Source organism: Mustelus asterias, chromosome 5 (assembly GCF_964213995.1).
Source record: "Mustelus asterias chromosome 5, sMusAst1.hap1.1, whole genome shotgun sequence".
In the NCBI taxonomy this organism is placed as follows: Eukaryota; Metazoa; Chordata; class Chondrichthyes; order Carcharhiniformes; family Triakidae; genus Mustelus; species Mustelus asterias.
In genome coordinates this window covers 45,482,134-45,509,625 of record NC_135805.1, presented here as the reverse complement: position 1 = coordinate 45,509,625, position 27,492 = coordinate 45,482,134, and the positions used below count along the sequence as shown (strand labels likewise).

General features: G+C 44.5%; 1 protein-coding gene across 1 annotated transcript; it reads left to right on the top strand.

The window, feature by feature from the left end:
• The first annotated feature begins 20 nt into the window (after positions 1-20).
• Positions 21-25,697, top strand: LOC144493499 (gap junction beta-7 protein-like). Its single transcript, XM_078212476.1, has 2 exons — positions 21-122; positions 24,048-25,697. The coding sequence occupies exon 2, from the start codon at positions 24,074-24,076 to the stop codon at positions 24,830-24,832; it is 759 nt and encodes a 252-aa protein (XP_078068602.1). The 5' UTR covers positions 21-122; positions 24,048-24,073; the 3' UTR covers positions 24,833-25,697.
• Positions 25,698-27,492: the final 1,795 nt, after the last annotated feature.

Genomic DNA, 27,492 nt, shown 5'->3' with positions numbered 1-27,492 from the left:
ACAGAACTTATTGTGGGACATTCCAGCTTGCTTTATATATGGAGAAAATCGTTTTTCAGTTTACAGATGTAAACTTGCTGGAGGGGTAACCCAGAGAAGACTGAATCGTCAGCAGTTTCGAGGTAAGTCCTCTCATTTCTTTTGGAATAATTTTGGAGGAATAATTAGATTGGAGTTCTGAACGTGACAGCTTATTTGCTGCTGTGGTACATTTCGAACATTCAGGGCATGTGTTGGAAGTGGGGTGAACAATTGCTTCTTAGTTTAGTTTAGTTTACGGTTTAATCAAGTCAAATTCTGTTAGAGATTCTGCCTACTTTCACAAAACCAAGTGTCATTAATATAAAGAGATGCACGGGCCACAATGGTTTCTGCTTCCTCAAGCTTTTAACCTCTTTGTACCTTTATCTACCTTACAGAGTTTATGATTTTTTTGATCATTTCCTTGGTAACATTTTGCACTGTAACTACAGAAAAAGTGACCTGGATAAACAGTAGCTCCTTTCTACCAAACTAGAAGTGCAGCAGGAATTGAATTATTCAAAGGGTGAACCGATTCCATGTTTTCCCTGCAGTCATATTGTGGATGGGCCGTATCGGGGCCTTCAACTCACCGTGTCACTGAGGGTCCAATTTTAATTCATTCGAAACCCATTCACTTAGAAACCATAGAAAACATAGAAACCATAGAAAATTACAGCTCAGAAACAGGCCTTTTGGCCCTTCTTGTCTGTGCCGAACCATTTTATGCCTAGTCCCACTGACCTGCACTTGGACCATATCCCTCCACATCCCTCTCATCCATGAACCCGTCCAAGTTTACACAGAGTTATAACTGCATGGGCCCGAAATATCTGCCGGAGGTGTCAAAGTGGCACAGTGGTTAGCATTGAAGACTCACAACGCCAGGGAACCGGGTTCAATTTCAGTCCTGGGTGACTGTTTGTGTGGAATTTGCACATTCTCCCCATGTCTGCATGGGTTTCCTCTGGGTGGCTCCGGTTTCCTCCCACAGTCCAAAGATGTGCAGGTTAGGTGGATTGGCCATGCTAAATTGCCACAAGTGTGTAGGTTAGGTGGATTAGTTATGTTGAATGTGCTGGGTTGCGAGGATTGGGTAGGGGGATGGGTGGGTGGGGCTGGGTGGGATTCTCATTGGAGGGTCAGTGCAGACTCAATGGGCTGAATGGCCTCCTTCTGCTGTCCTCATTCAGAGTCCACAGACATGCCCTTTCCTCATTAGATGCAAATCAGGAGCAGGAACTTTGCTGGACTTTCCACCCTACTCCCTGATATGAATCAACCTCCTCTCCGCCACCGCCCCCCCAATCCCCCACCCCACCCTCAATTCGGCACAAGGAATCTGAGATCAATTTTGACATCAAGCAGCAAACTCAGCACAGACCTGAGATCAAATCTATTGATATGTGTAGCTCATTCTACCTGGTCAGCCTAGTGTTAACCAGGGAGAACCAGTGGATGTGGTTTATTCAGACTTTCAGAAGGTTTTCAACAAGGTCTCACATAGCAGACTACAATAGAAACATAGTTATAGAAACATAGAAAAAAGAAACAGGAGTCGGCCCTTTGGCCCTTCGAGCCTGCTCCGCCATTCATTTTGATCAAGGCTGATCATCGAATTCAATATCCTGATCCCCCCCCTTCCTCCCATATCCCTTGATCCCTTTAATCCCAAGAGTTATATCGATAGAAACATTATGGGTAGTGTCTTGAGCTGGATAAAAAGCTAGTCAGCAGACAGGAAGCAAAGAGTCGGAAGAAATGGGTCTTTTTCTGATTGGCAGTCAGTGACTAGTGGGGTTCCACAGGGATCTGTCCTAGGACACCAGCTGTTCACATTATACATTAATGATTTGGATGAGGGAACTAAATGTATTATATCCAAATTTGCCGATGATACAAAGTTGGGTGGAAGGTTGAGCTGTGAGGAAATGCAGAGATGCTTCAGCGTGATTTGAACAGGCTGAGTGTATGGGCATATGCATGGCAGATGCAGTATAATGGGGATAAATATGACATAATCCACTTTGGTAGCAAAAATAGGAAGGCAGATTATTATTTGAATGGGTGTAAATGAGAGAAGTGAACACTCAGCAAGACCTTAGTGCCCTTGTGCATCAGTTGCTGAAAGTAAGCGTGCAGGTACAGCAGGCAGTAAAGAATGTTAATGGTATGTTGGCCTTCATAGCGAGAGGATTTGAGTATAGTAATAGGAATGTTTGTAATTGTATAGGGTGTTGGTGAGGCCACACCTGGAGTATTGTGTGCAGTTTTGGTATCATTATCTGAGGAAGGATGTCCTTGCTATAGAGGGAGAGCAGCAAAGGTTTACCAGGCAAATTACTGAGATGGCAAAACTGTCATATGAGGAGAGTCAGTTAGGATTGTATTCACTGGAGTTTAGAAGAGTGAGAGGGGATCTCACAGAAATTTATAAAATTCTAACAGGATTAGACAGGGTAGATTCAAAAAGAATGTTCCCAATGGTGGGGGAGTCCAGAACTAAGGGTCATAATTTGAGGATAAGGACTGAGGTGAGGAGAAATTTCTTCACCCAGAAAGTGGTGAATCTGTGGAATTCACTACGTCAGAAAGTAATTGAGGCCAAAACGTTGTGTGATTTCAAGAAGGAATTAGATATAGCTCTTTGGGGCTAAAGGGATCAAGGATAGGAGGGGAAGGTAGGATCACGATATTGAATTTGGTGATCACCCAATTCTTGCATCCAATTCTTTAATGATCAGCCATGATCAAAATAAATGGCGGAGTAGGCTCGAAGGGCCGAATGGCCTACTCCTGTTTCTATTTGTCTAGACACCTTAAGGCATTTTTACTCAGAGGTGCTTGGTGGGGGTTTGGGGTGTGGTAGCTGTGGTGGGTGTTGCCTGGCAACCTCAAATAAGAGTCGATGTGTGCTGTATACACGGCAACATCATCTTCATTTTTCTCTTTGTCGAGAGTCATAAGGACAAATCTGACAAATTAGACAATCCACCCTCATCACATGAAAATCTGCGTGGGTACATCAATTTGTAAAAACTCAGCCCAGAGAGCCCAGTCACGTTGCGTTTTAATTGGAATGGTAATATTTTGTTCATTGGAGCTGAGTTAAATTAGAGGGAGGAAGCGTGGGAGAGCTGTGAGCCAGCAAGTCAATGGATCAAATGCTGTAACATGATCTGATCTTGCAGTCAACAATGTTGCTTCCACCATTTGAACCACACCCTGAAAACCTGACAAGAATTGTTCTCTGGCAGCATTGCAGTTTCATTGCAGCCTCAGAGCGCTCTGTGCGCGGAACTGTCCCATCAGACACATGGGCCGGAATTTTACCATCCTGCCCACCACAGGAATCGGAACAGGTGAGGGTCGGGCCATGGAAAGGCCCGTTGACCTCGGGCGGGATTTTCCGGTTTTGGGACGAACGAAGATGTAAAATCCCGCCCATGCACACAGGTGACTAGCAAGTGTCATTTTGTGCATAGGAAATGAACCACCACAGTCGTCATCAACAACAGTTTATATTTTCAGATGAATCTTCCAGTTTTTAGTAGCAGCTGCTAATCCCTAGAACCACATGCCAGGTTTTCCCCTGGCAAGTCCTGGTTAATCGTATTTTGCTTGAGTGCAAATAAAGGCTAACATGTCATTTGCCTTCTGTATTACCTAATGAATTTACTTGCCAGCTTTTTTGTGATGTATACACAAGCACCTCCTCAATCCCTCAGTGCTGTAGCTTCTTGCAGTCCTTCTCCATTTAAATAATATTCAGCTTCTTTATTCTTCCTACTGAAGTGAATAACTCCACATTTCCCTGCATTATATTCCATCAACTCTACTTCCTTATTTTCTCCTGGGTTGCTCACAGCAGAGCATGAGAGATAAGTCTGTCATTCCAGGAGGCTTCCAGACAATCTGCGATTAGGGTTAAAATTGCCCACTTAAACTCTTTAAGTATCTCATGAATCAACACAATATTAAAATGACACAGCGGGTGACGAACTGGGATTGCCCACCACCATGTTTGGGTGTTATTTTATTCCTTAGAATTCCATTGTGGGTGTGCACCCACTTTGTGGCAAATCATTTCCAGAGGGCATGAGCACATAGAGAGTAAACAGCCACAGGAATAGAACCATAGAAAATTACAGCTCAGAAACAGGCCTTTTGGCCCTTCTTGTCTGTGCTGAACCACTTTTTGCCTAGTCCCACTGACCTGCACTTGGACCATATCCCCCCATACCCCTCTCATCCATGAACCCGTCCAAGTTTTTCTTAAATGTTAAAAGTGGTTACCACTTTATCCGGCAGCTCATTCCACACTCCCACCACTCTCTGTGTGAAGAAGCCCCCCCTAATATTCCCTTTAAACTTTTCTCCTTTCACACTTAACCCATGCCCTCTGGTTTTTTTCTCCCCTAGCCTCAGTGGAAATAGCCTGCTTGCATTCACTCTATCTATACCCATCAAAATCTTATACACCTCTATCAAATCTCCCCTCATTCTTCTACGCTCCAGGGAATGAAGTCCCAACCTATTCAATCTCTCTCTGTAACTCAGCTTCTCAAGTCCCGGCAACATCCTTGTGAACCTTCTCTGCACTCTTTCAACCTTATTTACATCCTTCCTGTAACTAGGTGACCAAAACTGTACACAGTACTCTAAATTCGGCCTCACCAATGCCTTATATAACCTCACCATAACACTCCAACTTTTATTCTCGATACTCTGATTTATAAAGGCCAATGTACCAAAGGCACTCTTTACGACCCTATCCACCTGTGACGTCACTTTTAGGGAATTCTGTACCTGTATTCCCAGATCCCTCTGTTCAACTGCACTCTTCAGAGTCCTACCATTTACCCTGTACATTCTACTTTGGTTTGTCCTTCCAAAGTGCAATATCTCACACTTGTCTACGTTAAATTCCATTTGCCATTTTTCAGCCCATTTTTCTAGTTGGTCCAAATCCCCCTGCAAGCTTTGAAAATCTTCCTCACTGTCCACTACACCTCCAACCTTTGTATCATCAGCAAACTTGCTGATCCAATTTACCACATTGTCATCCAGATCATTGATATAGATGACAAACAGCAATGGACCCAACACCGATCCCTGTGGCACACCATTAGTCACAGGCCTCCACTCAGAGAAGCAATCCTCCACAACCACTCTCTGGCTTCTTCCATTGATGTGGAGATTCTCCACATTCTCCATATCATGACTACCATCGACACCGCATTCTTCCATTGAGCCAGTGTCTAATCCAATTTACTACCTCCCCATGTATACCCAGCGACTGAACCTTCCTAATTAACCTCCCATGAGGGACCTTGTCAAAAGCCTTGCTGAAATCCAGGGAGACAACATCCACCGCCTTCCCTTCATCCACTTTCCTGGTAACCTCCTCGAAAAACTCTAATAGATTGGTCAAACATGACCTACCACGCACAAAGCCATGTTGACTCTCCCTAATAAGTCCCTGTCTATCCAAATATTTGTAGATCCTATCCCTTATCACACCTTCCAATAACTTGCCCATCACCAACGTCAAACTTACTGGCCTATAATTTCCCGGATTTCTTTTGGAACCTTTTTTAAACAATGGAACAACATGAGCCACCCACCAATCATTCGGCACCTCTCCCGTGAATACTGACATTTTAAATATGTCTGCCAGGGTCCCTGCAAGTTCAACACTAGCTTCCCTCAAGGTCCGTGGGAATACCCTGTCCGGTCCTGGGGATTTATGCACTCTGGTTTGCCTCAAGACAGCGAGCACCTCCTCCCCTTTAATCTGTAAAGGTTCCATGACCTCCCTACCTGTTTGCCCTATTTCCGTAGACTCCATGCCCGTTTCCTCAGTAAATACAGATGCAAAAAAACCATTTAGTATCTCCCCCATCTCTTTTGGTTCCATACACAGTCTACCACTCTGGTCTTCAAGAGGACCAATTTTATCCCTCACTATCCTTTTGCTCCTAACATACCTATAGAAGCTCTTTGGATTTTCCTTCACTCTGTCTGCCAAAGCAACCGCATGTCTTCTTTTAGCCCTCCTGATTTCCCTCTTAAGTAGCTTCGAGCATCTGATCTGTTCCTTGCTGCCTGTACATTTCATACAACTCTCTCTTCCTCTTAATCATGTACTGGGCAGGCAGATCACGAAGTCAATCAGCATGCTATACTAATTTAATTCTGGCAATGCCATTTTGCAACTTAATGCATTCTCAACCTTGCAAATTTGAATATATGTTCAGTGACGTGAAAGAATTGAGTTATTTAATGGGATTATCAACTACTTGTGGCACAGTGATTAGCACTGCTGCCTCACAGTGCCAGGGATCTGGGTTCAATCCTTGGCTTGGGTCACTGTCTGTGTGAAGTCTGCACATTTTCCTCATGTCTGTTTCCTCCGAGTGCTCCGGTTTCCTCCCACAGCCCAAAGATGTATGGGTTAGGTTGATTGGCCATGGTAAATTGCCCCTTAGTGTCAGGGGGACTAGCAGGGTAAATAAGTGGTGTTACGGGAATAGGGGCTGGGTGGGATTGTGGTCGGTGCAGATTCAATGGGCCAAATGGCCTCCTTCTGCACTGTAGAGATTCTATAATATTATGTGAATTGATTTCTTCGCCTATTCCTGATGAAATGTATCCTAGGATTCTTTGGGAGGCAAGGGATGAGATTGCAGAGCCTTTGGCTTTGATCTTTGGGTCCTCGCTGTCCACAGGGATGGTGCCAGAGGACTGGAGAATGGCGAATGTTGTTCCTCTGTTTAAGAAAGGGAATAGAAATGATCCTGGTAATTATAGACCGGTTAGTCTTACTTCGGTGGTTGGTAAATTGATGGAAAAGGTCCTTAGGGATGGGATTTACGACCATTTAGAAAGATGCGGATTAATCCGGGATAGTCAGCACGGATTTGTGAAGGGCAAATCGTGCCTCACAAATTTGATAGAATTTTTTGAGGAGGTAACTAAGTGTGTTGATGAAGGTAGGGCAGTTGATATCATATACATGGATTTTAGTAAGGCGTTTGATAAGGTCCCCCATGGTCGGCTTATGATGAAAGTGAGGAGGTGTGGGATAGAGGGAAAGTTGGCCGATTGGATAGGTAACTGGCTATCTGATCGAAGACAGAGGGTGGTGGTGGATGGAAAATTTTTGGATTGGAGGCAGGTTGCTAGCGGAGTGCCACAGGGATCAGTGCTTGGTCCTCTGCTCTTTGTGATTTTTATTAATGACTTAGAGGAGGGGGCTGAAGGGTGGATCAGTAAATTTGCTGATGACACCAAGATTGGTGGAGTAGTGGATGAGGTGGAGGGCTGTTGTAGGCTGCAAAGAGACATAGATAAGATGCAAAGCTGGGCTGAAAAATGGCAAATGGAGTTTAACCCTGATAAATGTGAGGTGATTCATTTTGGTAGGACTAATTTAAATGTGGATTACAGGGTCAAAGGTAGGGTTCTGAAGACTGTGGAGAAACAGAGAGATCTTGGGGTCTATATCCACAGATCTCTAAAGGTTGCCACTCAAGTGGATAGAGCTGTGAAGAAGGCCGATAGTGTGTTAGCTTTTATTAACAGGGGGTTGGAGTTTAAGAGCTGTGGGGTTATGCTGCAACTGTACAGGACCGTGGTAAGACCACATTTGGAATATTGTGTGCAGTTCTGGTCACCTCAATATAAGAAGGATGTGGAAGTGCTGGAAAGCGTGCAGAGGAGATTTACCAGGATGCTGCCTGGTTTGGAGGGTAGGTCTTATGAGGAAAGGTTGCGGGAGCTAGGGCTGTTCTCTCTGGAGCGGAGGAGGCTGAGGGGAGACTTAATAGAGGTTTATAAAATGATGAAGGGGATAGATAGAGTGAACGTTCAAAGACTATTTCCTTGGGTGGATGGAGCTATTACAAGGGGTCATAACTATAGGGTTCGTGGTGGGAGATATAGGAAGGATATCAGAGGTAGATTCTTTACGCAGAGAGTGGTTGGGGTGTGGAATGGACTGCCTGCAGTGATAGTGGAGTCAGACACTTTAGGAACATTTAAGCGGTTATTGGATAGGCACATGGAGCACACCAGGATGATAGGGAGTGGGATAGCTTGATCTTGGTTTCAGATAAAGCTCGGCACAACATCGTGGGCCGAAGGGCCTGTTCTGTGCTGTACTGTTCTATGTTCTATGTTCTATGCTAAGAATGGCCAGTGCTTTTTATTATTGTTTCAAAAGTCTACAGGAAGTGGCATAGCTTTTTCAAGCTTTCTGCATAGACCGTTGGCTCCCAGACATGGGTGCATCAGTAAGCATTTTCGTGCAATACAGCATGTCTAGGAGAATGGATGGAGGTGACACAGGGCAGGACAAATTGCTGGAAGTAGGGGAGGAGGAGGAAAGAAGTGCAGTGAAGGGTTGTCAGCAGCTAGTCATAACTACCTAGGATATCCAGGGAGCAATTCTCCTCCCTGAGTTCTCCTCAGCATTTGAGACGTCTGTGCTTCAGTTCGAGTTTCTTTTCTGAAATATGGCACCTGCTGTAACTACAACCACAACATCAGAACTAGGCGAGGAGTACATTGTCAATGGCTGTGAAGGTGACCGTATTGATGGACCTTTATGTGTCTGGTTACTTCAAGATTGAAGCTAGAGATATTTGCAACACCTTGCAGTTTGTTAACCAACCGCAAGGCTCCCTAATGAAGGTCTCAACTCAATGAGATCATCTTGGGGTTTGCATATGGACATAAGAATTAAGAACAAGAATTTTCCATACAGCCTCTTGTGCCTGCTCTGCCATTCAATGAGATCGTGACTGATCTGATCTCGGTCTCAACTCCACTACCCCATCTGTTCACCAGGAAAAAAATACCAAGGAAAATGCGATTTTCAGAATAAATCTTATCAGTCTGTATAAGAAAATGGCCTCCTCAGGTTTAGGTTAAATTCATTCTCTCACTACTTTTCAGAATGGCAGAAAGTACTGGGATCATCAAATATATAAAATATTTAGCTACAGAAATTGAAGGTGCCATGTTTTCCTGCTTGAAGTATACGGCAGCACTATGAACAAGTTAATTAGAGACAATGGGCCCAATTTTACTATTGCGTTGCGCCCGTTTTCGGTAAAGTCAGGCGTGAGGTGAGTAGCACGATCCGCGTCCACCTCTGCACTGGTTCCCCCTTCACCAAGGCCCAAAAATGGCCGGAATCGGGACCACACCTGAAACAGGCGCGACAGCCATTTAAGTACATTTGCATGCATTTAACTTAACTTAATGGACTGCACACCCAACCTTACCAGCACTTCCCCCTTTACCACCACGTTCGCCCATCAAGAATCGGAGCGAAAGAAACATGCTCCATATAAGTCCAACTCGGGTGCTCCAGTTAGTGAGAAGGTAAATGCCGAGTGTCCGATGGCTCTCTGCTTGAGATCAGTGCGGTGGGGGGGGGGGGGGGGGGGATCCACTGCCACTCTTGCCTGAGATCAATGGAGGGGAAGGGGGGTCTGCTGCCACTCTTGCCTGAGATCGGTCAGAGGGGAAGGGGGGGAGGGGCCTACAATTGGTCTGGGTGGCGGAGGGGGTTGGGGGTTAAGGAGGTCAGTAATGTTGTGGGGCTGGGTCAATGTCTGTGGGGGCCCGGGGGGAGGCATTATCCGGCCTGGGAGGGATGTGGCAGGGGAGCAGCATTCTACCTTTTTTTTCTGCGTGTGCGCAGTTGAAGGCTCCGATCGGAGCTGCAGGGTTCCGGGCAAGTTAAGCCCTGCCCACAGGCTTCTGCAGCGTGATTCGGAATTGCTGATATTTTTGGAGGCGGAGTGCGTATGGGGATGTCTGAGAACGGGTCTAAAAGTTGGATCGGAAACACTCCCAGTTTCAAGTCCAACCAGCACTTGGTAAAATGGTAAAATAAGGCCCAATGGGTTGAATTATGTAGGCGTTCTCTCAGTTGTCTGCTGCGTGCGTCATTTTATTAGGATTTCTATGGCTCTTTTACAAAGTGAGGCAGCTAAAGAAGAGAAACACTGTGGAAACCTGTGTCAATTGTGCACCTGTGATTCAGGAATGTCACTTAATTTCAAGGAATATGATGTGACTTGAACATATGTTGACTTGCATCCAATTCATCAGCAAATTCTGAAAGAAATGCATTAGTTTTAATTCCTCCACTTTTAATGGTGAGGGGCTTTGCTATTGGCATCGATATTGAAGACCAGCTCCCAAAAGCAGGCACTGAAATTGTGATGTGCGATTAACCTGTGCTTGTTGATTTTGACTTTGTGCTACATCAATGTTGATGGGCTGGACTCATTAGCAGAGAGCGGATGACGCGAGCAGCCAGGGCAGGGAGCAAGGTGCCAGCTCTGTGGTGGGCAAAGATAAAAACAGGTTCGGTTCCAGAGGATTCAGATGAGCTCTTCAATGGGGCAGCCCAGACACTGATGGGTGGGCAGGGTAAAATGTTTGGTGCATCAGCAAGCCTGCAGCCGCTGTCAAAGAATGTGGAGGACCCATAGAATACAGAGTTGTTACAGCGTAGGAGGAGGCCATTTGGCCCATCGTGTCTGCACCAGCTCTCCAAATGAGCATCATGACTTAATGCCATTCCCCTGCCTTTCCCCCGTGCCCCTGCACATTGTTTCCATTCAAATGATCGGCTAATGCCCTTTTGAATGATTCGACTGAACTTGCCTTCACCACGTTGCCAGTGCATTCCAGACCAGAAGTCCTCGTTGTGTGAAGAAGTATTTTCTCACATCACATTTGTTTCTTTTACAAATCACTTTAAATATGTGCCCTCTTATTCTTGATCCTTTTACGAGGGAACAGTTTCTCCCTATCCATTCTGTCCAACTCCACCTCATGATTTTGAACAACTCTAGCAAATCTCCTCTTAGCCTTCTTCACTCCAAGGAGAACAGTCCCAACCTCTCCAATCTATCTATTTTCTTTTTCCACACAATGGGTGGTGAGTGTCTGGAACAAGCTGCCAGAGGTGGTAGAAGGAGCGGGTACAATTTTGTCTTTTAAAAAGCGTTTAGACAGTTACATGGGTAAGATTGATATAGAGGGATATGGGCCAAATGCGGGCAATTGGGATTAGCTTAGGGGTTTTTTAAAAAAGGGCAGCATGGACAAGTTGGGCCGAAGGGCCTGTTTCCATGTTGTAAACCTCTATGACTCTATCATGATTGAAGTCATTCACAGTTTACAATACTTTCAAGCAATTGTCATGGAGCTTTGCGCAGAATTTGGAGCCCATCTTTTCCAGTATGGAAGTTGCGGGCAACTCTGTTATGAACACTTATGGATTCAATCATGATGCAGAATCTGATGGTTGATGTCGCAGCTTCCATTTCAGCACAACAGCAGCCACACTACTTTGCACTGGGGTGAATAACTTTAATTCACAAACTTATTAACGTTGCGGTGCTGCTGAGTTCAATTTCCAGTTTAGTACTAGCTTGTGCCATGGCCACATACTGATTGGAGGTTGGTTTAGCTTATTTGGCTGGACACGTGCTTGGTCTTCAGAGCGATGCCAACAGCGTGGGTTCAATTCCTGTGCTGGCTGAGGTTATTCATGAATGCCCCACCTTCTCAACCTTGTCCCTTGTCTGAGGTGTGGTGATCCTCAGGTTAAATCACCACCAGTCACAGCCTAAGGTCATCTGGGACTATGGCGACTTTACCTTTATTAGGAAATGGGTTCATATTGATTAAAATCAATGCTTATGGTACCAGATAATTGATCGATAGGAGGGACTACCATTAAATTGGTTTCAAACCCAGGTACCTGAAATTAAATATGACTAATGCACATAAATGACAGAAAGGAGCGGCACGTTGGCACAGTGGTTAGCATAGCTGCCTCACAGCACCACGTCCCAGGTTCAATTCCGGCCTCGGGTGACTGTGTGTGGAGTTTGCACTTTTTCCCTGTGAAAGCATGGATTTCCTCTGGGTGCTCCAGTTTCCTCCCACAGTCCAAAGATGTGCGGGTTAGGTTTTTTGGCCATGCCAAATTGACCCTAGTGTCAGTAACAAACAGCAGAACCCCAGAATCATAGAATCCTACAGTGCAGAAGGAGGCCATTCAGCCCATCGAGTCTGCACTGACCACAATCCCACCCAGGCCCTATCCCCTTAACCCCATGCACTTACCCTAGCTAGTCCCCCTGACACTAAGGCGCAATTTAGCATGGCCAATCCATCTAACCCGCAAATCTTTGGACTGTGGGAGGAAACCGGAGCACCCGGAGGAAACCCAAGCAGACACAGGGAGAAGGTGCAGAGCGTGCTAGAACATGCAAAATGTGCTAGACTCTGCACAGACCTCTTCAGAGGTATTCTTGTTTCTTGGCACGTTACTAAAGTTTTGGTACCAAGGACTTAAAAATTAAATGCCATTGTTATCATAGTTACTATGGTATCATTCTCCCTCTTTTAGTTGCCTCTATTTATCGAGTGCTGCAGATGTTAAAAATAGACTTGTTAACTTTACCACTATAGCACGTAAAATGTATAAGCGTAGCAAGATTGAGGTAACAGAAATTCTGGGTGAAATCTAATGTGACCCATGGAAGTGGGGTTGGGGTGGGACCTGGGGAGAACCCGAATAGTAGCTTGGCTCCTTCACATATTTCCACCTCTCAGCAATCTTGCCAGACCTGAGATGATACCGACATCCGACACCGGCGAGTAGTTAACCAGCAGCTATTAAATGCCAAGAAGGGAAAAATTAGTAATTCCAATGGGATCTTACTGGAAGCAGACAAGTGCCCCGCTGAGACCAAGGACTGCAGGTGATTGGAGGCAGCCTGAGGCCAGGGGGCTAGGGAGACCTCATTTAATTCGCTCTCACTCCTGCGGAGGCAGGTGACAGAGGATCCCAGCCCAGGATTGGCAGGAGCTCCCTCTCCATAATGATGGTGTGGCAGCTGTGGACACGGTATATTTTAAATGATTTTTGCAGCCTTCTGAGGACGTCTCAATCTCTGAGACACTCATATCACCCCCTTCCTACATCAGCAATGGCCATCTCTCCCAGTGGGACTGCTGGCCATTCAGGGATTTGAGCGTCCCGTGTGCCCATTCGCTTCTTGGGGAGACAGTGGCGTAGTGGTATTGTCGCTGGACGAGTAATCCAGAGACCCAGGGTAATGTTCTGGGAACCTGGATTCGAGTCCCACCATGGCAGCAGGTGAAATAAAAATCTGGAATTGCAAGTCTAATGATGACCATGAAGCCATTGTTGATTGTCACAAAAACCTATCTAGTTCAGTAATGTCCTTTAGGGAAGGAAATCTGCCGTCCTTACCTGGTCTGGCCTACATGTGACTCCAGATCCACAGGAAGGAGAAAAGATGCATGGAAACATCACCACATGGAGGTTCCCCTCCTAGCCACACATCTTCCTGACTTGGAAACATAATGCCTCTCCTTCACTGTCGCTGGGTCAAAATCCTGGAACTCCAATCATAACAGCACTGAGGGTGGATCTTAAAAATGCCCTCAGGGATGGGCAATAAATATTGGCCCAGCCAGCGATGCCCACATCCCATGAATGAATAACAAAAAAAATCTCCAGGAAGATCATGCAGGTTGGCAGGACTCAGACCATTGGGCTCAGGACTTAAATTTGATCCCAACTGAGGAATATTTTCAAAGGTGGTAAGATTCCACCCTCTGAGGAAGACGTTAAGTATACATTCCATGTCTGTTGGACAATAGGAATCACACCTTGTCCTGGAAATGGCTTTGAGCATTAAAGAAATTTATGATAAATCCATGTCATGATGCAAAATGCCAACAGTTGGATTTACCAAGTCAACAAATTGTAATTTGAAACAAACAGGAGATAGAGGAGGAGAAAAAAACACATCCTTCATTAGATATCATAATGAAAAGATGCATAAAAATTCTTTGAAGAAAGGCCCAAGGATAAGCTGAAGATTTACATTACAGGAGAAAGAAAATCCATCCTGTTCAAAATAAATATTAAAAAACAAACATTAAAAAAAGGAAAAATGCTGTTTTTACTCATTTGCATTTTTAATATTTAGAGGAGACTTCAACAATTAAGCTGGTTTGGTTGCAGGGACATGAAGAGGTACAAAGAACAGTACAGCACAGCACAGGTCCTTCAGCCCTCCAAGCCTGCACTGATCATGATGCCTGTCTAAACTAAAACCGTATGCACTTACGGAGTCCGTATCCTTCCATTCCCATCCTATTCATGTATTTGTCCAGATGCCCCTTAAATGCCGCTATCACATCTGCTCCCACCACCTCCCTGGGCAGCGTGTTCCAGACATTCACCACCCTGTGTGTAAAAAACTTGCCTCGCACATCTCCTCTAAACTTTTCCCCACGCATCTTAAACCTATGTCCCCTCGTACTTGACTTTTCTACCCTAGGAAAAAGCATCTGACTATCCACTCTGCCCATGCCAGTCAATCTTGTAAACCTCCATTAGGTCACCCCTCAACCTCTGTCATTCCAGTGAGAACAAACCGAGTTTATCCAATCTCTCCTCATAGCTAATACCCTCCAGACCAGGCAACATCCTGGTAAACCTCTTCTGTATCCTCTCCAAAGCATCCACATCCTTCTGGCAGTGCGGTGACCAGAATTGTACACAATATTCTAAATGAGGCCTAACTAAAGTTCTGTACTTTTGATCTGCCTATTTTTATACTCAATGTCCTGACTGATGAAGGCAAGCATGCCGTATGCCTTCTTGACTATCTTATCCACCTGTGTTGCCACTTTCAGTGATTTGTTGACATGTACGCCCAGATCTCTCTGCCTGTAAATACTCCTAAGGGTTCTACCCTTAATCCCTACATAAGAACATAAGAACATAAGAAATAGGAGCAGGAGTAGGCCATCTAGCCCCTCGAGCCTGCCCCGCCATTCAATAAGATCATGGCTGATCTGACGTGGATCAGTACCACTTACCCGCCTGATCCCCATAACCCTTAATTCCCTTACCGATCAGGAATCCATCCATCCGCGCTTTAAACATATTCAGCGAGGTAGCCTCCACCACCTCAGTGGGCAGAGAATTCCAGAGATTCACCACCCTCTGGGAGAAGAAGTTCCTCCTCAACTCTGTCTTAAACCGACCCCCCTTTATTTTGAGGCTGTGTCCTCTAGTTTTAACTTCCTTACTAAGTGGAAAGAATCTCTCCGCCTCCACCCTATCCAGCCCCCGCATTATCTTATAAGTCTCCATAAGATCCCCCCTCATCCTTCTAAACTCCAACGAGTACAAACCCAATCTCCTCAGCCTCTCCTCATAATCCAAACCCCTCATCTCCGGTATCAACCTGGTGAACCTTCTCTGCACTCCCTCCAATGCCAATATATCCTTCCTCATATAAGGGGACCAATACTGCACACAGTATTCCAGCTGCGGCCTCACCAATGCCCTGTACAGCTGCATCAAGACATCCCTGCTTTTATATTCTATCCCCCTCGCAATATAGGCCAACATCCCATTTGCCTTCTTGATCACCTGTTGTACCTGCAGACTGGGCTTTTGCGTCTCATGCACAAGGACCCCCAGGTCCCTTTGCACGGTAGCATGTTTTAATTTGTTTCCATTGAGATAGTAATCCCATTTGTTATTATTTCCTCCAAAGTGTATAACCTCGCATTTATCAACGTTATACTCCATTTGCCATATCCTCGCCCACTCACTCAGCCTGTCCAAATCTCTCTGCAGATCTTCTCCGTCCTCCACACGATTCACTTTTCCACTTATCTTTGTGTCGTCTGCAAACTTCGTTACCCTACACTCCGTCCCCTCCTCCAGATCATCTATATAAATGGTAAACAGTTGCGGCCCGAGTACCGATCCCTGCGGCACGCCACTAGTTACCTTCCTCCAACCGGAAAAACACCCATTTATTCCGACTCTTTGCTTCCTGTCGGATAGCCAGTCCCCAATCCACTTTAACACCCTACCCCCAACTCCGTGTGCCCTAATCTTCTTCAGCAGCCTTTTATGGGGCACCTTATCAAACGCCTTTTGGAAATCCAAAAACACCGCATCCACCGGTTCTCCTCCATCAACCGCCCTAGTCACATCTTCATAAAAATCCAACATGTTCGTCAAGCACGACTTTCCCCTCATGAATCCATGCTGTGTCTGATTGATCGAACCATTTCTATCCAGATGCCCTGCTATCTCCTCTTTAATAATGGATTCCAGCATTTTCCCTACTACAGACGTTAAGCTGACCGGCCTATAGTTACCCGCCTTTTGTCTCCTTCCTTTTTTAAACAGCGGCGTAACATTAGCCGTTTTCCAATCAACCGGCACTACCCCAGAATGCAACGAGTTTTGATAAATAATCACTAACGCATCCACTATTACCTCTGACATTTCTTTCAATACCCTGGGATGCATTCCATCCGGACCCGGGGACTTGTCCACCTTCAGTCCCATTAGTCTACCCAGCACTGCCTCTCTGGTTACATTAATTGTATTAAGTATTTCTCCTGCTGCCAACCCTCTATCGTTAATATTTGGCAAACTATTTGTGTCCTCCACCGTGAAGACCGACACAAAAAACTTATTTAAAGACTCAGCCATATCCTCATTTCCCACTATTAACTCCCCCCTCTCGTCCTCCAAGGGTCCAACATTCACTCTAGCCACTCTATTCCTTTTTATATATTTATAAAAACTTTTACTATCATTTTTTATATTAATTGCTAGCCTAGCTTCATAGTCTATCCTTCCTTTCTTTATCGCTTTCTTAGTCTCTCTTTGTTGTTTCTTAAATTTTTCCCAATCACTTGTTTCTCCACTATTTTTGGCCACTCTGTACGCAGCTGTTTTTATTTTAATACTCTCCTTTATTTCCTTCGTTATCCACGGCTGGTTCTCCCTTTTCTTACAATCCTTGTTTTTTGCTGGAATATATTTTTGCTGAGAACTGAAAAGGATCTCCTTAAAAATCCTCCACTGTTCCTCAGCTATCCTACCTGCCAGCCTGCTCTCCCAGTCTACCTTAGCCAATTCATCCCTCATCCTATCATATTTCCCTCTGTTCAAACAGAGGACACTGGTTTGAGACCAAACTTTCTCCTCTTCCATCTGAATCAGAAATTCGACCATATTGTGGTCACTAGACCCAAGAGGGTCCTTCACAATAAGATCCTTAATTCTACCTACCTCGTTACACAATACCAGATCCAAAATAGCTCGTTCCCTCGTCGGTTCCGTAACATGCTGTTCAAGGAAACTATCCCGACAGCATTCTAAGAACTCTTCCTCCATTCCACCCTTGCATTGGACCTTCTAAAATGCATTATCTCACATTTGTCTGGATTAAATTCCATCTACCATTTCTCTGCCCAAGCCTCCAACTGGTCTATATCTTGCTGTATCCTTTGACAAACCTCTTCATTATCTGCAACTCCACCAATTTTTGTGTCGCCTGCAAACTTACTAATCAGACTTCTGATCCAGTGTGACTTCACCTTTCGTATTAGTCTCCCATGAGGTACATTGTCAAAGGCTTTACTGAAGTCCATGTATACAACGTCCACTGCCTTTCCCTCATCTATCATCTTCGTCACTTCCTCGAAAAACTCAATCAAGTTAGTGAGGCACAACCTCCCCTTCACAAAACCATACTGTCTATCAATAATAAGTCCATTTGTTTCCAAATGTGAGTATGTTTGAAATGATTTTGAATGCCTTTTTTCAATTTACTAAAGAAGTCACTACTGTATCCCAATCTAACTAGAAAATAGTTTTGCATTTTTAAAAAATCCATTTTCAGCAGTTTTAGAATCCAGTTACTCACAGCTGATGGACTGACATTGGGATTTAAAATATTTCCAACATGTGTCCAAGTTACCCTTCCTAAATACATTGAGGAATATTTTTTAAAGTGACATTTGTTTGAAAATGTATGTTTCCAAACATTATCCAGTTAAGCTGGTGGTGGATTAATACTGGAATTTAAAATACTTACAATTTAGTGACAGATCCATTTTTGAATATTTCTAACTTGTTTCCAAGTTACTGTTCCTTGCTACATTGAGGAATAAATTTTAAAGGAACATTTTTTTCAAAAATCTATGTTTTCAAACATTAAGCTGGTTCATGGCAAATGTTGTGTTTGTTATTATGCAAATTCATTTGAGTGGAAACTTGAAAGAAAAGAAGCACTTTTCAAAAATGGCTGCATCTTTTGCCTATTCACACTAAAAGCAAAACTCAGCGCCCTTTCCTTTGGAAACTATACATCCACCACAGCTGCTAACCATTCATCTTTCTCAGCTCTCATTGTACTGCTGCCTGGAAAATAGTTGAATTCAGGGAATCAAAATCAACTGCAATGAAAACAGAAAATGCCGGATAAACTCAGCTGGTCTGACAGTATCAGTGAAGAGAGAATCATAGAATCCCTACAGTGCAGAAGGGGGCCATCAGGCCCATCAGGCCTGCACCGAGAACAATCCCAGCCAGGTCCTATCCCTGTAACCCCACACATTTACCCTCCTAATCACCCTGATATTTAGGGACAATTTAGCATGGCCAATCAACCTAACCTGCACATCTTTGGAGGAAACCGGAGGAAACCCACGCAGACATAGGGAGAATGTGCTAACTCCACACAGACTGTCACCCGAGGCTGGAATTGAACCCGGGTCCCCGATGCTGTGAGGCAGCAGTGCTAACCACTGTGCCACCGTAGAAACATAGTTAACGTTTTGAGTCCATATGATCCTTCTACAGAGCTATGTTTCCCAAGTGATTCGTTTTTATTTCAGATTTCCAGCATCCGCAGTATTTTGCTTTTTTAAAAACCAAAAATCAACCATTTTCCAACCATTGGCCAGACTGAAATCAGGTAGCAAATAGGATTTTGGTGATGAGGCGATTCCATGCACTTGATGGTAATCGAACACTGTTACTGGTGCAGAAGGAATGGGTTTCACCAAGATATCCCTCTGGTCTTATGACAAAAGGACTATAAGAACAATGCTTTGATGGACAGAAATAAAAATGAAAAATGTTGGGCATATTCAGCTGGTCGAAGCAGTATCTGTGGAGAGGAACTGAGTTAATGTTTCAGATCAATAACTTTTCATCAGAACTCTCTCCACAGACGCTGCCTGACCTGTTGAATACTTTTTGCTTTTATTTCAGACTTTCAGCGTTTTGCTTTTTCTAGATGTACAGTTATGGGTGATGTTGTGATGATGCTGACAGTGATTGTCCACAGCGCTCAGATCTGTAATTAAGGGAGTGGACTGGCTAAGCTGCAATTTTTATGACATTTGGGTTATTATTATTTAGATTTAGAATCATAGAATCACTACAGTACAGAAGGAGACCATTCAGCCCATTGAGCCTGCGTCAACAGTAATCTCACCCAGGCCCTATCCCTGTTACCACATGTTTTTACCCTGCTAATCCCCCTGATACTAGGGGTCAATTGAGCATGGCCAATCAACCTAACCCTTATATCTTTGGACTGTAGGAGGAAACTGGAGCATCTGGAGGAAACACACGCAGACACGAGGAGTACGTGCAAACTCCACACAGACAGTGACCTGAGATCGGAATTGAAACCAGGTGCCTGGTGCTGTGAGGCCTCAGTGCTAACCATTGTGCCACCGTGCTACCCTTTATAAAGCTTCTCTCCAATTAAAATGTTACTTAGACTAATATGGGTTGGGATACCCACAGAAACTGTGCTACTCCCTCACAGCTCCTGGGCATGCCCACCACCTGACCTGTTACTGAGTGCAGACATGTGGGGGTTACAGGGATAGGGCCTGGGTGGGATTGTTGTCGATGCAAGCTCGATGGGCCCAAACTGGCCTCCTTCTGCACTGTAGGGATTCTATGATCCTAGGACAAATACCCTCCCCCATAATCTTTGGAGCTTGTGTTAAACTTGACCCATGGATGACCTGGGTTTATTTAACTAGCAAAAATGAAAAGAAAAATGGATATTCAGGAATAAATGAAGCTAGTCTGGAAGGTATGAAGAACAGCGCTTCTTTTGCTGATGGCAGTTGTTGCTTGTGTTTTTATCTTCCTGCCCTCTAGAACTCACTGCACGCCAACAAAACGTTTTCCTTTCATCCCTGTCTCAGGGGTACCTGGCAATGGCAGCAGGTACAAAGAGCTGAAAGGTTGATCCATTCTGCAGTGCTGATATCCTCATCTTGAACAGTCTGTATAATCACCTCAGAACAAAAAGTAATGCAGACAAGAGGCCAGACTAATGTTCATCATATTAATTCAATATAAACTCAATATTATATATGGCAACTTAGAAATAAAAACAAATTAAGTTAAATATTGCACAAACCTACAATAAATAAATATTAATACCTGAACTGAATTGAACTCCTTAGTTACTGACAGATCACTATTGCTCACGGATGGGGAGCTTTGAGGCCATTGACTATTGTATAATTAATGAGATCTAGAAAATTGACAAAGTCTTATTGTTGACAGAGTGAGGCAGGTGTTGCATTGAAAAAGAATAAATAAATGTGTTGCTGATGATGAATTAGCTCCTTCGTTAAAACAGAACGATTTGCACAAAGCCAGTTCTGACATCGGTTACAAAATGCACAATAAATAATCCACTCCCCCCACACTTAAAATAAATATTCATCCCAGAAAAGTTGGAATTTGTTTCTGATTTAATTTTTGCTTCTATTATTTAAATTTGTGGATGAGAGATGATTGCAGTTTGTCGACAAGGTTTCCAAGCGAGTTAAAATTTGACAACCAAAGCCAGCTGTTACTTATTTACATCGTACCAGTGATGCGTGTCAGCTGCAAAACAGCATTGACCCTAATCCATAGCTAAACTCAGCTGTGAAGTTGCCTCATTCAAATATAGTATCATTTTACAAAAAAATGTTAACTAAGAAACCCAATGTTAGACTAATTTTAAGGTCAGCTTGTATTTTGGGTTGGGACTCTGAATGAGTTCATCATAAATCATAAATCCATATATTAATCACCCTGATGTTAGGCTTTATATTAAGATAGAAACATAGAAAATAGGAGAAGGTCATTCAGCTCTTTGAGCCTGCTCTGCCATTCATTATGATGATGGCTGATCCTCAAACTCAATAGCCTGATTCTACCTTCACCCATATTCTTTGATCCCCTTCGCCTCTAACTGCTTCTTGAAAACATTCAATGTTTTGGCCTCAACTACTTTCTGTGGCAGCGAATTCCACAGGCTGACCACTCTCTGAATGAAGTAATTTCTCCTCATCTCTATCCTAAACCGTCTACTCTGTATCCTCAGACTGTGACCCCTGGTTCTGGACACCTCCACCATTGGGAACATCCTTCTTGCATCTACCCTGTCTAGTCCTGTTAGAATTTTATAGGGTTTCTGTGAGATCCCCCCCCCCTTGCCCATTTCTGAACTCCAGCGAATATAATACAATGCAGAATAGCATTTGTATCATAAAACAGAAGCAAATCGCTTACTATGCAAGGGATTCTACAGGAATTATTCATGCAGTACTTCATATCATTAAACTATACATGAAATAAATTTTTTCATCTAACAAACTGAACAGAAGCAAAAGTGAAAGACACCTTGCTGTCCTGGGCAAAGATACTCAACTCAGCTGCCACTTTAGTTAAGGACTGAAAATACAATTTATGTAACCATTAGCACTTTAGCCAACCACATTGTTATACCAAAAGAAAGTTAAAAGAAAATTAATCCTGCACAATAAAGTAAAATTAATGACCTGGCATAGCCCTTCTATTTAATGAAAGGGGTGAATATGTACGCCTGTTCCCTTAACAATTGACACATGAAAAATATCTATCTTATGACAGCCCCGATGTGGTTTCATGAAGCATCTCCTAGTTTTTCTTTTGAAAAGAAAAGAAATTCCTGCTGCACTTAGACTTCCAGAAATACTCTGATGTGACGTATTTCGGGCAGACAAGGGAAACAGCCACAAACCCAGTCGACAGCTACTTTTTCCAGGATTTCCTTTGCGCCTCCAGCAACTGTAACCCTATCTCCTTTAAAACCTCACAGTAAATCCAGTCAGCAGCTGACAAGCCACTTATCCACCCACCTCTGCGCCCCTCCCCACTACTATTATAGTTGTACGTGGGGAGGGAGGAGGTCTGTCTGTCAGTGGCCTAATTGAGATCTTTAAGTGAGCAATTAATTTCCACTTAAGGGCCTCATCCTGCCTCTGCCAGGATTTAACTGGTGACAAGAGAGGCCCCTGTCAAGCCACAAGCCCATTAAGATTCCTTATGGCTGGTGATGGTTGGGTAGGGCTTAATCCCTTCTTAACTGACCTCCTGAGTCCATCAGAGGGCCCACTCTTCCAAGGTGTTACCCACACTCTCCGCCCTTCCCCCCACCTTCCCCCCAGGTTTCTCTCCTCCATGGTCATTTAGCCATGGGGATCCTTCACACATCGCCAGTGCTCCGCTCCATGATACCCATCCTGCACACACTTACCTGACTAGAATCCCTACAGTGCAGAAGGAGACCATTTGGCGCATCGAATCTGCACCAACCACAATCCCACCCAGGCCCTATCCCCATAATCCTACTTATTTACCCTACTAACCTCCTGACACTAAGGGGCAATTTAGCATGGCCAATCAACCTAACCCACAATGCATTGAGAGGGGTGCCATTTAGAATGGACGACATATTTAAAACACAGTACTTGACTGGTGAGTGGGAGTCTGAAAAAAGAAGTCTGGAAGTAATAGGACCCAAAATTTTGATTGGTAATGGCCGAGCACAAAACAAACAGAACGAGCAAGTACATTGGCATGCCAACAGAATATAGGTCTGTGACTGTTATCAGCAGCTGTTTAGCTCTCCAGTAAATCCATATCTTTAATATTATTTAATATTATTAACTCTTTGCAAGAATCCAGCAATGATGCTTGGAGAAGGCCTAGTGCAGTACAAGCGATGCCCATCGCTCTCAGGCTGCTGGTATTCTAGAGCAGAGACCAGCAGCTCTCTGAGGTGTGACTTCCTGTTCCTGATGGGCAGAAGTCTCGCCCAAGTCTATTGACCAGTAGATGTCTATGGGGCTGCCGTTCTTCTGGACGGGCTCCCTCTGCTTTTTAGCTGGCAGGTAGGGGGGTAGGTGGGGTGATGGTGGGAACTCCAGCTAAATAACGCCCCACCTATCTAACCTATTCTTAAATGCCATCATACCCCATAACTCTGTGTAAGAAAAAATGCTGCAGTTCTTTCAATCTTATCTCCACATCTCCTTGTCCTAGGTTGGGCATAACCTATTTCTATTTGCTCCCTCTCTTCCTTCCAATAATTTTAACACTTCTTTCCAATCATCCTTTCATTTCTTCTGATATAAAGGAACCAACCTTTGTTTTCCAAGATTTGTTTTCAAATTTGCATTTCTTCACACAAGATAGCAACCTAGTGAGTCTGTACTGTTAGCTTTCCATTCTTCCTGCAGTTTGTAGACCACAGTTGCATTTAATATTTCAATTGTGGTCCTACTAATATTTTGTCAACCTTGTTACTCTAAGCCTACCTGACAAGAAATTGGCCCTTAGATTTGGCAAAGCAGTTAAAAGGATCTGGGAAATATTTGCAAGTGACCAGGACTGTGGCAAGTGAAACTGAATACAGTAAATGCAGAATGTTTGCGAGGAAACAAATGGACAGATAGAATTGCCCAATGAATGGAGAACATTGAAAGGGATCTGGAAGTGATGGTAAAATCAGTGGGTGGGATTCCCCACACCCCATAGCATGCCTTCCAGCAGTGGAGGGTCTCCTTGGGGAGGGGTTGTCTTTGGTGGGACCCGAAGATCTCACCAACAGGAAGGGCCGGACAATCTAGCCCAGTGTTTATCAAAACATAACAATATTTCATAAGAATATGTGGCAGAAAGGATGGATGACACCAAAACCCCATAACCCTCAGCATATTAATTCATTAAGTTGTATGGTGTGTGTATTTCTGAATTTCTTTTCTCTATTCCGCAGATCCTTCATCAAATTATTAAGGAACCATGAGCTGGAGTTTACTCCGTGATGTTCTAAGTGGAGTGAATCAATACTCTACCATTGTGGGGAGAATCTGGTTGAGTGTTATGTTCATATTCCGAGTCCTTGTCTATGTGGTGGCAGCAGAACGCGTCTGGAATGATGAGCAGAAAGACTTCAATTGCAACTCAAGGCAAATTGGTTGTGAAAATGTGTGTTTTGACTACTTCTTTCCAGTGTCCCATGCAAGACTTTGGGCATTGCAACTTATCTTGGTTTCCACCCCATCTCTTTTGGTTGTCATGCATGTCGGTTACCGGGAACACAGGGAGAAGAAGTACAAAAAGAAACTGTATAAGGACAAAGGGAACATAGATGGGGGTCTTTGGTGGACCTATTTCTTCAGTCTACTCTTCAAAACAGGAGTTGAAGTCAGTTTCTTGTTCATTATCGCGTGGATGTACAAAGGATTCGCTATTCCACGCCTTTTGAAGTGTGAGATCAAGCCTTGCCCCAATGTGGTGGATTGCTTTGTTGGTCGGCCAACTGAAAAGACCATCTTCCTCTATTTCATGATTGCCTCCTCAATTTTGTGCATATTGTTAAACGCCTGTGAGATGAGTTACCTAGTCATAAAGCACTGTCGAGAATGCTGTGCAAAGAGATCTGACAGACAAGCAAGGCGCTTGAAATGTGGATGTGACTCATTGCAGAGAGATGAAGTTCTTCTAAAAACACTTAAAAATGGCACTCTGAGGTCTTCCATAAGCATTCATACGATGTGAAACCAGAAGAACTTCCACACAATCTCCAATATTATTCATGAAAGTTGCTTTTAGAACTACCTGTTTTTTTAATGAAATAAACAAACGTTGATCAAGATACTGCCTGGGATTTTTCACAGTATCGTTGAAGAAATGTTTATTATGTTCCTGAAGTTACGGTGGATGTGTAGTATACAATGTTTGTCACAGTTCAATTACAGGTAAATCAGAACTAAGCTTTGTGTGATGATACTGCGCCTTTAAGAAATATATTTATATCATGATTCTTGTGAAGGGAATATTTCAAACTTCAGCTCTGCTTACGGTGCCGATTTGTCTGCAACCGGCAGCCTACATGCTGAGAATGCAGAAGCATAATTGATCCTAGATAATGTTTTTGTTGCAGTTTTGTTTATTTTTTTAGGTTGTCCCCTGGGGTTTCAGTGCAGGGTTTAATTATGTTGATTGACAAAAGAGAGAGTGTCATGTAAATGTGCAGAGCTAAGTTTACAGAGAGACAAGCTGGCAGTTGTCTTCTGGGGTCTGCAAAAGGCAAGTGACGTTTCTCTCTGTGACGTTCTGCTGTTTGAAGACAGGTCTTTCTCTGGAGGCTGCTATCTGAGAGTCAGAAGACAGATATTTCTCTCTCTCTCTCTATCTCTGTCCAGGAGTGTTCATAGGCTCTAGGACTGGAACCAAATAAAAATCACGTAAGCCTATATTATTTGCTAAGAGGAGTTTAAATCTAGGAGGGATATTGCTTAAATTGGAATGAATAGAGATAAGTCTTAAGAATTGTATCTTGTCATGTTTAAGTATTTCAGTTGTTCAAAGAAAGCTAATTCATTTGTTATATTTAGATTGTATTGTTAAAAATAAAGTTTGTTTTGATAAAAGCTTCCTTGTCTGCTTGTAGAATCATACCTGGAGTGAGACACTTTGGCCGGGATTCTCCCGGACTGCTGCGTCTCCCGATGCTTCTTTTAAGTGCAATCAGCTCCGTGCCAGAAATCTACATGGAGCTGATTATCATATGGAAATTACATGGAAATTGATATTTCCATGTAATTAGTGGACACGGGACTCTGGGTCTGCTAGTGTCTCCCCCACTCCCCACCGTGAGTGGTTCCCACCAGCAGGGTTTACAACTGCTCCCCACTAATGGGGAACTGGGGTCCTCACCCTGCTAGTGGAGACAGGGGCCATTGAGGCCCCCGGAATGTCGGGGTCAAGCGGGATGCCCTTTGGCTGTGCAAAGGACAAACTGGCATTGTCCGCTGGGCACATTGGCACTGCCCACCAGGGCACTGGGCAGTGCCAAGGGGAAGGGGCCAGAGGGGCAGGGCCACAGGGGGTAGGGTCTATTGGGGGCGATCAGTGGGGGCGGGCCCACTGCCAGTCTGCAAGTGAGATCGGTGGGAAAAGGAGGGAGGAGGGGGATCAGGGCTGGTAATCGGGAGGTGGGGGGAGGGGGGTGTCAGGTCTGGTTATTGGGGTGAGGGGAGATTGGGGCTGGCCTGGGTGGGTGGCCCAGTAGGCCAGTGATTGGTGGTGGCGGGGTTCCGGTGGGCCAGCGATTGGTGGCAAGGGGGTCCATGTAGGCCAGTGATTGGGGGTTGGCGGGGGGGGCGGTTGGCGGGGGGGAGGGGGGGGTTGGCAGGGGGGGGGGGTTGGTGGGTCAGCGATTGGGGGTTCCTGGGAAAACCAGTGATCGGAGGCCAGTGATCAGGAGGCTGGCAATTGTGGGGGGTGGGGCAGTGTGCATGTGCTGATATCCGCACTGACAGATCGGCGCATGCACAGTGGCCCACTCAACAATATGCTGCCGGCCTCTCAGATGGGAATAGGCCCTGCCCCCAACTTTTGAGAGTGAATCATGCTAAGGCACTCTGCATTTCTCAGAGTGTCGGAGATTCATTCAGGTAAGTGCGCCAAAAAGACGGGTGGGAAGCACTCCGTTTTCCTGCCCATTGGGCACTTAGTTTTGTTTTGGGAGAATTCCGGCCCAATCCAATGCCAAAATCTAAAAAAGTTGAGGTCTGGGCTAACTTTGTGATTCACTCCAAGCTCTTTGCTGCAAACAGTACATACACAGAGGTAGTGGTAGCGGTGGGGACAATTTTGTCTTTTAAAAAGCATTTAGACAGTTACATGGGTAAGATGGGTATAGAGGGATATGGGCCAAATGCGGGCAATTGGGACTAGCTTAGGGGTTTAAAAAAAAAGGGCGACATGGATAAGTTGCGCCGAAGGGCCTGTTTCCATGTTGTAAACCTCTATGATTCTATGACCTTGGAGTATCTGAACTGGTGCCGAATATTTGTTACAATTGAGTAAAGGGCACCTGGGAATCATAGAATCATAGAAACCCTACAGTACAGAAAAAGGCCATTCGGCCCATCGAGTCTGCACCGACCACAATCCCACCCAAGCCCTACCCTCATATCCCACCCACTAATCCCTCTAACCTACGCATCTCAGGACACTAAGGGGCAATTTTAGCATGGCCAATCAACCTGACCTGCACATCTTTGGACTGTGGGAGGAAACCGGAGCCCCGGAGGAAACCCACGCAGACACGAAGAGAATGTGCAAACTCCACACAGACAGTGACCCAAGCTGGGAATCGAACTCAGGTCCCTGGAGCTGTGAAGCAGCAGTGCTAACCACTGTGCTACCGT

What these genes read in the sequence shown, in the direction of transcription:
- LOC144493499 (XM_078212476.1), top strand. Translation starts at nt 24,074, where the DNA reads ATGAGCTGGAGTTTACTCCGTGATGTTCTAAGTGGAGTGAATCAATAC.